This window comes from Hibiscus syriacus, unplaced genomic scaffold (assembly GCF_006381635.1).
Source record: "Hibiscus syriacus cultivar Baekdansim isolate YM2019G1 unplaced genomic scaffold, ASM638163v2 tig00111095_pilon, whole genome shotgun sequence".
Classification (NCBI taxonomy): domain Eukaryota; kingdom Viridiplantae; phylum Streptophyta; class Magnoliopsida; order Malvales; family Malvaceae; genus Hibiscus; species Hibiscus syriacus.
The window spans coordinates 9,793,157-9,810,670 of record NW_024062980.1 but is presented as its reverse complement, the minus strand read 5'-3'; the positions used below and the strand labels follow the sequence as shown (position 1 = coordinate 9,810,670).

At 32.7% G+C, this 17,514-nt stretch overlaps 1 protein-coding gene across 1 annotated transcript; it reads left to right on the top strand.

Moving 5' to 3' along the window:
- Positions 1-2,228: 2,228 nt before the first annotated feature.
- Positions 2,229-2,868, top strand: LOC120152882 (WUSCHEL-related homeobox 4-like). The gene is made up of 2 exons (XM_039164984.1): positions 2,229-2,360; positions 2,476-2,868. The coding sequence occupies exons 1-2, from the start codon at positions 2,229-2,231 to the stop codon at positions 2,866-2,868; spliced, it is 525 nt and encodes a 174-aa protein (XP_039020915.1).
- Positions 2,869-17,514: the final 14,646 nt, after the last annotated feature.

Genomic DNA, 17,514 nt, shown 5'->3' with positions numbered 1-17,514 from the left:
ATTGGAATTTAGTCACGAAATTTGTAAATATATCATTTTAGTACCTGATTTAATGTTTTGTATATTTTTCTTCAAATTCAAATTTGGATTTGATAATTGTAAATATTTTATTTTAGTCACTGCTTCTTATTTGGTTTAATTATTGTTTTGCCCCTTTATGTTTATGTTTATTTTATTTCAGTCCTATATATTATTTTTGGGTTATTTTCATTTCTAGTACCTGTATTGTTTAATATTTATGATTTTGGCTCTGGATTATTTGTAATTACTGTTCAGCCCTTCAAATTGTTGTTTTTTCTATTTTAGTCCTTTAAATTTCTGTTTATACTATTTTAGCCCTTTCAATTTTTGCCATTTTTGTCCTTAAGTTTTTTCTTTTTGGCTATTTTAGTCCTCTAAATGTTTGTATTTTCTATTTAGTCCCTTAACTTTTTATTTTTTCAATTTAGTCCTTTAAGTTTTTATTATTTTTATTTTGATCCCTTAAATTTTTGAATATGTTTATTTGGCTATTTACATTTTGACGTGTAAATTTTTATTGTTTTGTTTTAGTCCCTTTTGAATTTATACATTTAGCATATTATGTATTTATTTGTATAACATTAAACAAATGTAATTTTTTATTATTTGTTGTAATTATTTTATTTTTTTACATTTACGATTGTATTTATTCCCATATTATTTCTTTATTTATTGATACAATATTTGAGTAATTTCACGAACACGTATTTGTAGAACGGATGTGAAAAGTATCACTTGATCGAAGTGGTACAATCCGATACGACGTTCGAATGAATTGAGACTTGATATAAATCTATTTTATTTATTAATTAAATATTTTTATGTGAATGATTCAATGCGTTCTGATTAATTTATTTTATTTCATGCAAATGTCAATATTCATATTTATTTATTATTCGATTTGGGTTGTTATATTCGAAGATAGAATCTTTTTTTACGGATAAGAAGTAGTCGAAATAGCTTTCCCGACGGAGGATTGTGAATTTTGAGAGTTCTTATCCAGTCAAAGAATTTTCTTTAAGTTATTAATTCGAAGCAAATTAAATTAACTTTAATAAAGGGATCACACTTTAATTATCGATGCGAATTCAAAATTTTCACCATTTATGACGATGTGTAAGCGACACAATACCAATTTTGGGCGCTGTGGGGGTGCCAATCCTTCCCCACGCGTAACCGAATCCCGAACTCGTTTTAATCGAATCTTTGTAAACGCAAACCAGCTTTTTGTCTTAAAAACAATTTTTCTTAAATATTTTTAAAAAGACGTTTTAGGTATTTGACCTACCTAACCCAAAGGTCGATGGAGACTCTATCCAATCGATTCAAAACCGACCAATTTTCCAAATAAAAGTCATAATTGTTTTTAAAATAATATTTAATTGTTTTATATAGTACACTAAGATGTTATACAACTTTGAGTGTTTTGATTATCCAATTATAAAATATTTCAATTGGATTACTATTAAACATTAGTTTTTGCTTGTTTAAGTCACTAATCTGTTAATTCTTCAAATTGGTTTGTAGCATCAACAAAACATTGCATTTTTTTAATTTTTGTTTATAAAATTAACCTAATATTTTAGTCTTCTTTTACCCTTTGGTTGATATCCTTATGTATTATCGTTCGACCATCGTCGATTGTTAGTTAAGACGTATAAGATCTTAAAATATTCTCATCTCTCTTCTTTCTCCTTCTCAGTTTAATTTTCTCAAAATTGTTTTGAAATGGATAAAACTTAAATAAAAGATTCAACCTTATCTTGGTCCAATCTAAATTTTGCTTCGTTTGATAATTGTAGAATCGAGATGTATTATTTTTCTTCTCATTCTCGACCTTCTCATTATTTAATTGTTGAAGAAAATATCTTGACGTTGATGAATAAGAAAGAATGAACGATCAAATGATCTAAAAGAACAAAACTCAAAACATTACTGATCAAGTTCAAAATTTTTATCGTCAAGTGATCAAAATAGAAATACAGTAAAACGTAGATGACTAAATATGTAGTTAAACTTTGTTATGTTTCTTCTTATGCCTTTTAAAATATGGGAAATCACAAGTCAACCTCGTCTCATCATTTGGTCTTGGTAGTTCAAAGCACCACGTCATATCCCACTTTCTTTCTTTTATTTTTCTTAATTTAGTGTATTTAATTTAATCTTCTATATAATTCAGCATTTTCCATTATTCACTATCCTTCACTATGGGAAACAAGAAGGTGCATCAGTTGGCGCGTAGATTCTGGGAGCACGAACCATCCCTCTCCCTCTCCTCTTCCGACCTTAAGATCTTCATTAGACCCAAAACAAAGCTTCCCAGGCCAAATTCTCATCAGGTACACTACATTAATTACATATGCCCTTCACTCTTATTTCATGTGATTATAAGTTTAAGCTATGTTTGATCACTATTAATGATCCAAACTTAATGAAGCAAAGAATGTTACGTAGGTGGATATTCAAGGAGGAGGCACGAGATGGAATCCAACGCAAGAGCAGATTGAGATTCTGGAGATGATGTATAGAGGAGGGATACGAACTCCAAATGCACAACAGATAGAACAAATCACTGCGCAGCTAAGCATGTACGGAAAAATCCAAGGCAAGAACGTTTTCTACTGGTTCCAAAACCACAAAGCACGAGAAAGGAAAAAGCAGAAGCGCGACTTAGTTCCAATTACCACAATATCTCTGGAAAATATGGAAAGAGACGTGGATGGTCCATGTAAGAGAAAATGCAGGAGGTGGTGCATGGAAGAAGAAAGCAAAGAGAAGAAAACCACAACTCTAGAGCTGTTCCCATTGCACCCACAAGGCTTGATCGAGACTGCCAAGGGGGTTTGAAAAAATGGAAAAGTAAGAAAAAAAAAACTGTCGCAAATTTTTTGATCTGGCTTTGACAATGATGTGATATATACCAGGGTTTCAAAAATAGGTCCGCGACCGTGATTTCGGCCGTGATATAGCGGTTTTACCGTCGTTCGAGTTACCCGCGACGGCCGTAATAACGTCCGCGACGACCGTAATAGTGCCCGCGACGGTCGCAATCACGGTAAATTCGAAATAACCGAAAACGCGACCGCGACCGCGATTTGAAACCCTGATATATACTTTCTTTTGTTTCGTGGATAGAAGAAATATAAAGCAGCCTTCTTGTTCTCCAAAGATTCATTGGTGCTGCCGATTGTAGTCAGGACAGAGGTGCCTCCAATTATAACTTTGAACAAAATTGAAGGAAAAAACACAAATCTAGAACGAAACAAAAGTAGGTGGTTGTCGTGGGCGTTGTTGAAATATTGAAAAATGCATGATCCAAATTATATTACAATTCTGTTGATCGGAAGACTTTCATAAAGTTGTACCTGTCTACTTCCTTTCTAGTGGCGAGTTAATTCACGTTCATTTGGTCAGCATTTAAAAACCAAAGTTTGGTAGTTGTTTCGTGGACCAGATGTTGATATATACCCAGCCTAGGCTTGGGGATTGTGATGGAAAACATCATGACAATGTCCAGAGACAACAGTTTTAAATGGAAATAGAGGGTTTTCTCTCGGTAACCGAGAGTGAATGTCTTTTATTTTTTAATTATCTAAAACCGTGGGTGAATGTCACTCATCATTCACTTTGCTGCTGTAACAATGTAGGTTGCGAAAACAGTAAAATATAATATTATTCTTTTTAAAAATTTTGACTTCAAGTAATTATGATTATAGTATATGTGTAGTCAAATTATTTTATAATCATCCCATACTATTAAAAAGGGTAAACTACTTGAATGATCACTTAATTATGGTGTTAGTGTTAATATGATCACCATTTTCAAAATTTTATTAATAGGACAATTTATCTATTTAATTGATTTTAATATAGTCACTTGTTGTTAATATTTGACGAAAGTGTTGATGTGAATAAATTTGGTATAATTATATATTTAATCTCCAATACTTACATATTCTATTAATTTGATTCTAATTTTAATTTAATTTTAAAAAATAACATCCAATCAAGAAGTGTTACATATCAACCGATTATTGTTACACATTTTATAGTGACAAGTGTCACCACCGGTTTGAAGAGAAAATAAAAAAGACACGACATTATGCTATTTGGGGTATTAGAGTCAAGGATCTTAAATGTAGGAGTGGAGTGCATGCCTCTACTACTAGGCTAAACAAAACATTTTTTTCTATGTTTTTCAATATTTTATTTATCTATTTTATATTATGACATAAAAAGAAAATAATGAAAATTTAATAAATTAATTATATTTTATATATGTATATATTAAATTATAGTTAGTGTAAGGTTTAAAAATAAAAATGAATTTAATATTTTTTATAATTTTAAATTAAATTAATTTTTTATAATCATTTTCAAATGAATATAAATTTAAAATTATATTAAAAAATTAAGATAACAATTTAAGATTGAATTATAAATTTGTTTTATAATTTAATTTATTTTTATGACTTCGGATTCTCTAAATAATTTTTAATATAATTATATTTTAAATATAATTCATATGTAATCATTTAAAAATAATTGTGTAAAAAGGAAAAATTAATTTCCTTTAAGAGTATATATATATATATATTAAATACAATTTATTTCTATCATTTTAAATTATGACAGATAAATAAAATATTGAACAAAGTAAAAGCAAATATTGGGTTTAGCTTGGTGATAGCACTTGTACAATGGTGACACGTGTCAGCATTTGATTGTTAGAAAAAATAATTTAAAAAAGTAGTTAAATGTGTCATAATTATCGATTTACAAGTGATACTTCCTGTTTAGATGGTTAATTTTTAAAGTTAAATTACAACTACGATTAAATTAATAGAATATGTAAGTACGAGGACCAAATTTATAATTATATAAATTTTATGAACTTAATAAAATTTTGAAAATAGTGGTCATATTGACACCAACCCCATAGGTGGTCATTCAAGTAGTTTTTCCTAAAAAGGGTAAACTACATAAATAATCACTTTTATTTCGTTTTAGTTAAGATGTGATCACTGAAAGTTAATGAAACGATAAATATATAAAATTAAAATTACATCATTTCTATGTAGATAATAGGTGGATTAAGTTTTGGTCACTTTCCTTTCATATTTAGACACTTTTGCTCACTAAATTTAAAAAAATAAGTTTCAGTCACTTAATTTATCGTTTTATTAAGTTTTGATCACTTACATTATCGTTTTATTAAGATTCGGTCACTTGGATGTTAAATATCATTAGTATGATGACATGTCCGTTAGTAAAATGGTTTAATTTTATTTTAACCCCAACACTTTAGACAAAATACTGATTATGAGTCTTTTTGTAAATTCAAATTAGTTTACGGACAACATTTCAATTTATCCACTTTAATAAGTTTTCTTCCTAACCCCATTGTTGTTCATCTTCTTCGTGCTTCTTCTCCAAATATCTCTTCTCCATTGCTCCATTCCATTGCTCCATTTGTCTTCTTTCAAAGACTCATGCTACATTTCAAGAATAATGAAAGATTTTCAAATTTTGATAACAAATAATAACACCAAAAGTTTAGAGAAAAATAAGAGGATATGAATATAGAGATAAAATAAAGATGAGTAATCTCAATTATATAAACTAAAATTCAATTTCCAACGATTGAGAATACAAAATACCAATTCCAACAAGGATCAAGAAGAAAAATCAATGGATCCAAATAAACCGATAATAAGATATCACTCTTATTGGTGATTTTCCCTTGAGAAAGCGCCTCCGGTGAAACATAATTAATGGAACCAAGTAACCCGTAATTGGATCCATGAATTTATCCATTGAACTCAATCCAAAATCCATGATCTTCAATGTCAAATCTTTGTTTTTTCTCAAGAACAAACAATTTTTAATTCTAGATCCCTATAAATCACAATTAACCCATGTGGCCTGCGTGATATGATCTATCGTTGCCACTGCGTTGGCCTTCGAGTACCTCATTTTCGTGATGATCCGATCGAATAACTCACCATCGAAGCAGAGCTCCATTATTAAGTGAGCACCTATTTGATATTCGTAAACATCGTGGAGGTTGCTATGTTCAAATGTGATGAACGTTCTTGATAATCTTTCATATCATGAGGATTAAGTTAGTCGAAAACACGTCAGAGATAAAAACCTAGTACTATGTCGCCAATAACATCGCCATTGAAGAAGCTCTAGTTTTTTTGGCTCAAGCTGGTGGCATCGTCGTGGTGGTGAATCTTTTCATAGTTTTAATGGTGAATTCTCTTTATTTTTCATGATCTTCATTACTTTTTTATACCTTTTATTACATATGAGAACCTAGATAATTTGACTTCAAATAATTACAACTAATAATTAGAAACAAGAAGACTATTGTAATGTGTAATGCCACAAATCTAGGGTTAGTAGTTTCGAGTTAAACTGAGGGAGTTTATAATAACACATTAACTTTATAAGAAAACTTAACCCCAAGTGGTGTAAGTTTAGGCTTGGGTTGAGCCCAAATTGTCATAAAAAAGGGCATCTTTATTATGAGAATAAGACTTTAGCAACCAAGGCAACAATTTACCTATCAGTTTTTTCATAAGCTTAATTACGTTAATGATGGATGATGTCAACAGGGAAGAGCTTCATATATCTTTTTCTTCACCCTTGTCTTCTTCTCCCATTCAAATTCTCCATTTTCTTCTAGTGTATCTTAAGAAATGTAGCAACTTGGTGATCTAGCAAACATTGTATGAGATTCTAAAGGTAAGAATCATAACCTCCTCATCCCAAGCTTTCTTTAAAACCCTCAACATCAAGTTCTGGTTATAGTAACCATGAAAAAGGGATTTAGTGAGTGTTTAGAAAACTTTTGTGTTACAACTTGTTTTTTTGTAGATTTAAGCTTTAAGAAGTATTTCTATCTTCATTCTAAGTTCTAAAATGAGATAGTAACTCATTTTCCTCATCTTTGATTAGTTAAGCAGTTTAGAGAAAGCTCTAAGACCAAAGGCAAGGAAAAACTAGTTCTTGATTGAGCCTTGAGCATTTTTAGCAGCTTAGGATCAAGGTAACCTATTTTTAACTTGTCTATACCACTTGTAACTTATTAGGTGTGCATTATTGCTTGGTTGAGTTCACGAAGCATGTATGTGCATTTCATGATAAATCTCAGTTATGATGTTAATCAACATGAAAAAATGACTATTTGTGACCCTAATAACTCACATAAGACTTAAATAATGCTTAAGGGTCTTATAGGGGTAAATGATGAGTGTTGGGTAAAAGTTTTGTGCCCAACAAGGTATTTCTAGGTTTGAGTATCGGTACTGGATGAACTTTATCGATAATGTTCTTCTGGCAGCCTTAAACAATGGTTTTTTGTTGTTTTGAGTATTAGTACTCATTTTGAGAGTATCAATACCGTTATTTGAGTATTGATATTCAAGGGTGGATTATCGGTACTACCTTCAATGTCTAAATTCTAGTAACTAGTTTTGGTATCGATACTCATATGAGTATCGATACTCATGTGAGTATCAATACTATGTCAAGGGTATCGATACTCTAAGTAAGAGTCTCAATATTGGATTAATTTTTCCAAACATCAAACTTAAATTTGGTATCAATCCCAAGGACAATATCAATACCCTAGTATAGGAGTATCAATACTCGAAATGGGGTATCGATACTGGAAAGCTTTTTGCTTTCTAGTAGCTTGTTTTAGTACCGATACTACGGGTGAGTACCGATACCTAGTGGTTAATATTAATGTTGAACAATTCAATATCGGTACTAGCGAGTTGAATTGGGTAAGAAACCCAATGTGGTTAGGGAAGGGGAAAAATGGGTCAACAACACCAGTATACCTTCGAATAAAACTACATGTAAGAACAATAAATAAACGTAGACACATCTAGAAATGACACGTAATAAGATGACATTATACTGGCCATTGTGAGATACTTGGGAAATAACAAGGACACCAAAGTTACTTTGACATTATGACAATCGTATTTTATGATAGCATATCTTGATATAGTTCAACTGGTGCGCTAGGAACTTAAGTTGCCAACTGAGCGCAGATGCCCCAATACTCGAAGTAGTAAGTTGCTCGGGGTATGTTTTTGATGCAACAAATTTTGGATCTCACCCAGATACTCGAGAGTATCCTGGGTAGGCTAGGGTTGTTGTATTAAAATGAAAAAATTCCTCCAATCACACCACTAGATTTACCTCAGCATATCATTGAGTGCAATGTATGCCCATGTCTTAACTTGATAGCATATTTATTTAATGAATGCATGTGGTGTAGCATAGTTATTAGTATGGCACTAAGCTTGTGAGCTTAACATTCAAAATTTATTTTCGTGCGCAAGTTAGTATAAAGATCGCCAAGGAGCCTATCGTACATTCACATTCCAAATCATAAGTAGTTCCGAGTACGTCTTGAGTCGTTTAGAGGGCATGTACTATCATAGACCCCTTGTATATTTTTAAGTCATAAATTTTATTCAAAACTTATGTATTTTAGAGACTTACTATTAAGAACTCTCTACATTTTGCAAACTTAAATGCTATGTTTTTTATTTTATAACTTTGATGGGTGGTTTTCATATGATGTTTTACAAATGTTTTAAAAGAAATTTTTTTGTTAGCCATTTCAGTGGTCCCATTTAATGCTTTAGTCCTTCGATCTTGGGGTCAGATTGAATTAGTGCAATACATTTAGTGGTATCAAAGAATCAATTTTAGTTGTTCCTAGGGCCTACGAGTCAGATTCAATAAATGTATACGTGAGTATATGCTTCTAGAGTATTAAGAGTACTTAAGTCTCTAGAATGACAATAATAACATATCTTTCCTTTTTAAACGTAGTTTAGACGATGCCCAATAATACTGATATGAGTTGTGAGAGTAGAAACAAGATTCGTGCCTCCTTAGTGGGTGATATTGGAATGAGTTCATGCCAAATTCGGAGGATTATAAGATCCCGGGAGATGCAAGGTTCGATGAGGCGACCTTCTTTAGGGAGCTCACATCCACGTTAGGTAGATAACCTTATTATTCCTAGGATGCCAACTATACCCTTACTCCCTCATTACCACTAACCCCACCAATAGCAGCCTACTAGTAGTGCTCAGTTGAAAGGTTTTGTAGATACAAGACCACTAATTTCTTTGGATCCAAGGATGATGATCCCATATTAGCAGAAAAGTGGCTTAGGGAGACCCTCAGTATGATGCATCAGTTACACCTCATCCCTGAGGCAAGCTAGAGTGTGTTGCCACTCTTTTCAAGTATGATGTGATTGATTGGTGGGAGATGGTTGAGATTGCGGTGGAACTAGAGAGTCCTACGTGGGAGTACTTTATGTCGAAGTTTTGACATGAGCAAATTTGAGAGACTTCCATGGATGATTTAAGGGATAAATTTTTGTATCTGCTGTAGGGCGATCAAATCATGTTTGAGTATGAGTGAGAGTTTCTTAGATTGAGTTGGTATACATCAGAGCTAATGGTGACAGAGGTCCATCGATGTAAGAGGTTTAGGGAGGGTCATCACATTGATATCCTCATCCACTTATTAGCTGACCCTCCTCGTATCTTTGTAGAGTTGATACAACATGCAAAATTAGTTAAGAGGGTTTTGAGTATAAGAGCTCGGACGTTGAGTGAATTAGTGGGATACAACTAAAGAGCCCTAGAGTCAGCCATACCATCCCAAATGTTGACCAAGAGAGCCAGGTGTTCACAGGGCTCATGGAGGTCACTGTTGGTCTCATCTAGTGGACCAGCGCAGAACTCAAAGTGTAGGGGTAGATCCGAACCTCACAAGGGGCCTTTAATGCCAGTTTTTAAAGCAGATGCTAGTAGGTCAGAGTGAACTCCATCTCACCAGTGTGCCCAACATGTGGAAAGAGACACCTTAGAGAGTGTCATTGATGATCTGGAGGTTACCTTAAAAGTGGTTCACTAAATTATTTTGTTAGATATTGCTATAGGGCTCAGAGCACATGTTTTGCATTAAAACATATATCAACCCCATATGTTTAATGAGGTTAAGGGTTCTTGAAAGGTGGTGACACTATTTTTAGACAGTTTAATAGAAGGACAACTAGATCGATGACAGAGTCAGAGCCAAATATAGCCTCAAGATAGTATATGATGAGAGCTTAGGAGGAGTGTTACACTACAGATTTGATCTCAGGTACATCTACATTGTTTTCTATTCCAGTTACTGTATTAATGGATTTGGGTTCCACCTATTCCTATATCTGTTACGACTTAATCTGAGAAAGAAATATTCTTGTTGAGGACTTAAAGATAATAGTCTAAGTATCCAGTCCCTTAAGTTTAGACGTCATCATGGACAAGGTCCACCGACATTGTCTAGTACAGGTTCAGGATCAAGCATTTTTAACAGATTTGATGGAGTTGTCATTTCTAGAAGTTGACATGATTCTGGGGATGGATTGGTGTTCATCACCCGTTTTATCCGAGTGGTGACACATTTCATATTATAATATAGTGTTTATATAGCATATAGTATGCATATTAGATAATAACATATCATATGTCATATAGTATACAATTTTAGTTAGTACCTATGAAATATAATTGCATCTGCATTTCATATAGTATTAAATAATAATTGCATATTTAAAATAGTATGTCATATTATATTAGATAATAAATAATTAGTATACTATATAGTTTATGTTACATAGTAGCATATTATATAGTTTCATGTTAGGTGAGTCTATATTAATAGCCCATTTGTTTTCTTTCTAAATAAATAAAAACCCAAAAAAAGAGTCCATTTGCATTAATAAGTAGCCCATTACATAGTTTTTACATAGGCCCAAGTTAGCCCATATTTTTTTACAACATATGCATTAAATAAATAAAAATAAAAAAGCAAAAAAGCGTAAATACTACACACTAACCGTCGATTTTGGTGTAGTTTTGGGGGAAATTGGCTTTGAAAGTTGAAAAGTCAAAGCATTAAATGTTGGTGTGGTTTTTTAGGGGATGATGTCACCTATCCAAGTGAGAAAACATAAACTCATCTCTATCATTGATTAGCCTTCATCCAATGGCTATAGATGATTGAATCCAAGTGAAGCAAACACAATGTGATAGGAGCAATTGATGAGGAGAATGATCCAAGGGCTACCATAATGACATGCCACCTATCCTTGTGAAAGAAACACAAATCAATCAAATCCATTGGATCAAAGATGGATCCAATGGCCAATCTTCATCTTCTCCAAAGCATCATCGGTGTCACAATCGGCCGGGGAGTTTGTCGGTGCGTGTGAATCACGTGCCGGTCTGATCATCTCCTTTGTCAAGCCCCTGCAGAGTTGGTGACGTTTCGCCGTCACCGCTGATTGATTCGAAGCTTGCAAAAATCAAGAAAAAAATTAGGAAAAAATAGAGTTTAAAGATCCAACCGTTTTTGAGCGGCAACAATTGGATTAAAGGCCGAATATCATCAATATAAAAGAAGTTTCAATCATTAGCATTAATCATGGAGGAATTAGCCAAGACAAGTAATCATCTCGACGAAGCATTATCAACCAATAATCGCATATAGATTATAGCATTTCTAGTAGAGAAAGAAGAGGAGAAAACATTTACCTTTAGTTTTTAAAGTTTAGGGTTTAGGGTTTAAGGTTTGTACTTGAAGGTGAGATCTCTTCATTCCTTTAGTTTTTTATGATTTTTTGGGTTTGATTTAGTGGTGCCCGGAGCTCGACCGACGTCAGGTTCAGTGGAGGAGTAACGTAGCCGACGAGTTTTGGTTTTGGGTTAGTGGTTTAGGTTGGGTGAAGTTTGGGAAAATCCTAATGGATTAGGGATTTAGATTTAGGTTTAGGTAAATGCTTGGGTGTTTGGATGGTGGTTGGGTTGGAGATCATTTGGGTAACTTTTGGAAATGTTCTTAGTGTTCTTGGTTTTTGGAAGAGAAAAGGTTGGTTTGATCCAAAAGAAACTAGTTTTGGGTTGTTTTTGGTGTTAACGAAGAATCAAACTTGGTTTTGGAATATGAACATTTGATATTTCTCAAGAAATATAGGTGTTTGATCTTTTAAAAACCAATTTTGGGTTAGTTTTGGTGTTTGTATAGGATCTAGGATGTGTTTTTTTTATTATGAACTATGGATGAACATGAAGAACAAAGGAAAAACTTGTTGGTGTTGGGAGATTTTCGGTTGAGAGGATTTAGGATAGAGGAGAAATTTTGAAGAGTGTAAAATGAGGTTTCTTCAAAAAATTTTGGATCTTATAGTGTACATTTTTGGCTATTTGTTTCATTAAAACACTATAGAGTTAGTGTGTTTTCGTTTTTGCCTCTTGCTTTCCATTTATTCTATTTTAGTCACTAATTATTTTTTGTACTCCGAATTTTAATCGAGTTCGGTTTAGTTATTAGTTTCTTTCCAATTGTTTTAATTCCTTTATTGAATATGTCTAATTCTTAATATCAATTTTCAATTTGTGAATCTTTTAAAATAGTCACTTGTTTAATTATTAAATAAAACTTGTAGTTTTTTCAATGTTTTAATTTCATCACTAATATTAGTTGTCCTTAATTCTTTTAATTAAGCCTTAGATTTTAAGTGCTTTAGTTATTTAACATCCCATTGAAAAAATATTAATAGCCTTAGATTTTCGGTTGAGAGGATTTAGGAGTACTTTATTTGAAAACAATATTGAACATGAATGTCTAGTTACTTTAAGGCCACCCCTTTCAATATTTAGGAATAAAAGAATATTCCTTTTATTAATTATGAATTTATATTTATGTGTTCCTAATTAATATTATTAAGGAAATAATCCTAAAAGGAAATTACTAAACTTATTGATTTCTAATTAAGGAACCTAAAATAAAGTTTTAATTAATAACTAAAGCACTTAAAATCTAAGGCTTAATTAAAAGAACTAAGGCCAATTAATATTAGTGATCAAATTAAAACATTGAAAAAACTAAAGGTTTTATTTAATAATTAAACAAGTGACCATTTTAAAAGATTCACAAATTGAAAATTGATAATAAGAATTAAACACATTCAATAAAGGAATTAAAACAATTGGAAAGAAGCTAATGACTAAATTGAACTCAATTAAAATTTGGAGTACAAATCGCAAACAATTAGTGACTAAAATAAAATAAATGGAAAGCCAGAGGAAAAACCAAAAACACGCTAACTCTATAGTGTTTTAATGCAACAAATAACCTAAAAAAATTGTACACTGTATGATCCAAAAAATTAGAAGAAGCCTCATTTTACACTTAAAAAAATGTTCATCTCCCCTAAATCATCTCAACCGAAAATCTCCCAACACCAACAAGTTCTTTATTTGTTCTTCATGTTCATCCATAGTTCATAAAAAAAACCCATGTTAGATCCTATACAAACACCAAGACTCACCCAAAATTGGTTTTTAAAATATCAAACACCCATATTTCTTGAGAAATATCAAATGTTCATCTTCCAAAACCAAGTTTGATTCTTCATTAACAACAAAACCCGAAACTAGTTTCTTTTGGATCAAACCAACATTTTCCCTTCCCAAAACCAAGAACACCAAGAACATTTCCAAAAGCTACCCAAATGTTCTTCAACCCCAAACCTAAAACTACCATCCAAACACCCAAGTATCTACCCAAACCTAAATCTAGATCCCAAATCCATTACAAATTTTCCCAAACTTCACCCAACCTAAACCACTAACCCGAAACCAAAACTCGTCGGTCACGTTACTCCTCCACCGAACTTGACACCGATCGAGCTCTAAACATTGAACCTGACGTTGGCCAAACTCCGCCCACCACTAAATTGGACCAAAAAATTCACAAAAAATAAAGAAATGAAGGGATCTCACCTTCAAACACAAAATCGAACTCCCAAAGTAGCAATGAACTCCCCGTCGAAGGTAAATGCTTTCTCCTCTTCTTTCTCTACTTGAAATGCTTAGAATCTTGACGTGATTATTGCTTGATAATGCTTCATCGAGATTATTACTTTTCCTTGGATAAATCCTCTGTGATTAATTCTAATGATTGAATCTCCTTTTATATTGATGATATTCGACCTCTAATCCAACCGTTCTTACTCAAAAATGGTTGGAATGAGCTCGGATTCATGAAGGTTCTTTGAACTCTAATTTTTCCTAATTTTTTTCTTGAGTTTTGCATGCTTCGAATCAACCAACAATGGCAGCGGCACAATGGCAAAGCAACGACAGCTTGACAAAGGAGATGACCGAACCGACGCTTGAGTTACACGCATCGATGAACTCCCCGATCGGTGGTGACATCAGTGATGCTTTGGAAAGATGAAGCTTGGCCATTGGATCCATCTTTGATCCAATGGCTTAGATTGCTTTGTGTTTCTTTCACAAGGATAGGTGACATGGCATCATGGTAGCCCTTGGATCCTTCTCCTCATCAATGGCTCCTATCACTTTGTGTTTGTTTCACTTGGATTCAATCATCCATAGCCGTTGGATGAAGGCTAATCAAGGGTAGAGATGAGTTTGTTTTTCTCACTTGGATAGGTGACATCATCCCCTAAAAAGCCACACCAACATTTAATGCTTTGACTTTAAAACTTTCAAAGCCAATTTCCCCCAAAAACTACACCAAAATCGGTGGCTAGTGTGTAGTATTTAGGTTTTTTTGTGTTTTATTTTTGTTTATTTAATGCATATGTTGTAAACAAATGTGGGCTAACTTGGGCCTATGTAAAAACTATGTAATGGACTATTTGTTAATGCAAATGGACTCTTTTTTTTATTTGTTTGGGGTTTTTATTTATATAGAAAGAAAACAAATGGGCTATTAATATGGAATCACCTAACATACATCTATATAATATGCTACTATGTAACATAAACTATATAGTTTACTAATTATTTATTATCTAATATAATATGCCATACTATTTAAAATATGCAATTATTATTTAATACTATATGACATCCAAATGTAGTTATATTTAATATGTACTATCACATGCAGTTATTATTTAATATGCAACCACCTAACTAAAATTATATAATATATATGACATATGATATGTGATTATCTAATATGCATACTATACTCTATATACACACTATATTATAATATGAAATTTGTAACCACCCAGATAAAATGGGTGATGACAATTGCCCCTCTTTGCTCATTGACGTGGAACAAGAATAAAGAAAAGACAAGAAACACCAATTTTATCCGGCTAAATGCCAACCATGAGCTCCAGATCCTTCTGACATGAACCATTCCCCTCTGATAAAAGTCAACTCAAGAATCTAAGCAAGTTATGCTATATGAACTCCTCATTTTCATAACGCCTTGGACATAACATATGAGATATCCTATATAAACCGTCCATTATACCACAACGACTCAATCTAGGTCGAATGAGCTCTCCTATATAAACTCATTCTTCATACAGAAATGCTGATTCACCTCATTCTATGATGAAATAGAGCAAAACACAATGTCGATCCAACTCTTTTTGTGAAGAGTCAAGCAAAGTGATGAAGCTGGCCCACCTCTTTCTGTGATGGTACCGACCAAAAAATGGTGACGTTGTTTCAACTCATTTTGTGAAGAAACGAGCAACAAATTTGTTGATTCAACTCTTTCTATGAAGAACTGAGCGTAAGATTTTCACTGATCCAACTCCTTCTATGAAGGATCAAGTGAAAGGTTTGTCACTGATCCAACTCCTTCTATGAAGGATCGAGTAACACAACAAATGTTGATCCAACACCTTATATGAAGAATCAAAACAATTTCCAATGTCGATATACCTCATTCATTGATAGAATCAAACAAAAAAGGATTATGCTGATTCAACTCCTTCTGTGAAGAATCGAGTGAAATGATTGATCCAACTCCTTCTGTGAAGGATCAAATAAAATACCGATGATGATCTACCTTCTTTTGTGATAGAATCAAGTAAAATAAGGTTACGCTGATTCAACTCCTTTTGTAAAGAATCAAAAAAAGATTGATACTGATCTATCTTCTTCTGTGATGAAATCAAGCACCAAAATGGGCGTCAGAATCAAACAAATTCTCCTATATGAACATTTTCAACTTCCAAAAAATTTATGTAAACTGTAATGATGCACATGTGTTGAGTTATTCATCGAACTCCAGTTCCTGCTAGGGAATATCTTCTTTGAAAATCTCCATCCCTCTCAAAATGTTAGAATATTTGGAATGAATGAATAAACATGCATGCTTCTACTTATATGTCTAAGCATGAATGCATGATGTCAATTATATTAGGACCATAATTTCCACTGTCTCGTGGGCCTTTTCTCTTCTTCTTTGCCCAGTCTTCATTTTTATGATCCTTGCAAAATTCCAACTCGCGGTTTTATCTCATGATCTCATGGTTTCATCTCATGTTCGGAATCAAACCCTTCTATCTCATTCTTCACTTTAGATTCACTCTTTTCAAAGTACCCTTTCGGGTTTTCACTTTGGATTCACTCTTCTCAAAGTGCCCTTTCGGGTTTTCACTTTGTTTTTTGCTTCTATTTCTCGTTTTCTTTTTATTTTTCTTTTCTCTTTTTTCTTTTCTACATTTCTTTTATTTTTCTTCTTCTAAATTATGATCTTTCTTATATGCCCCAGATAGCATCAACTTGATGAGAATATACTCCAACGAGAACTGAAATGTCAAACTTGATTTCTTCATTCTAAATTTTGGGCTCACAAAGCTCCTCATTTAATAGGCTCAACGTACACTCTTCATCACTAAACACAAGTGTTGAGATCTTGAACTACTTTGGATTCCATGCGCTCCAAAGATTAGCTCAAATTAATACCAAGAAATCTTATGTTTTTATATATTCACCATATTGACTCACTCGAAAGATGCTTAAAAATGAAAGAAAAACTAGAAACAAAAGCTTGGATTTGAAGAAATACAGTTCATTGATGAAAATTCAGAATTTTTACAAAGTCATGGCAATCTTAGAAATGAAATAAAATCAAGAAAAAAAGTACAAATGCTTCTAACCACTATTAGCAAGAAGGTTTCTATATTGATCAACTCTGGAGCACTGATGTAAGCATGTGTTTAGAAGATTTCAAACGTTGTCAAAATGCTTGTAGGCGTGAAGCTTCTCCCAAAATATAAGACTCTTGAGAGGGTATAAATTACCAGATGCCTAATATTAACTTGCATTTCATCCGCCCTTTCGGGTTTTCAACTCAAATCCTTCATTTGATTTCAAGACGCCCTTTTGTGGATTTTCATCTTGATCCCCCTTTTTATTTGCTTTCTTTTTTCTTTTCTTTTATTTTATTTTCTTTTATTTTATTTTTCTTTTTTTCTTCTTCAAGCATAGTATTTCTTGACAAATATGAGTTTATCGGATTTCTCAGCATTTCTTCATCCATTTGTTTCCAAAATCAATGCTCCTTCAGAGAAGGCCTTCTTGACTACATATGGACCTTCCCAACTAGGTA

Excerpts from the sequence above, each read along its gene's own strand:
- LOC120152882 (XM_039164984.1), top strand. The coding sequence starts at position 2,229 with ATGGGAAACAAGAAGGTGCATCAGTTGGCGCGTAGATTCTGGGAGCAC. Across the intron at positions 2,361-2,475 it reads CCAGGCCAAATTCTCATCAG|GTGGATATTCAAGGAGGAGG; the intron begins GTACACTACATT and ends AATGTTACGTAG.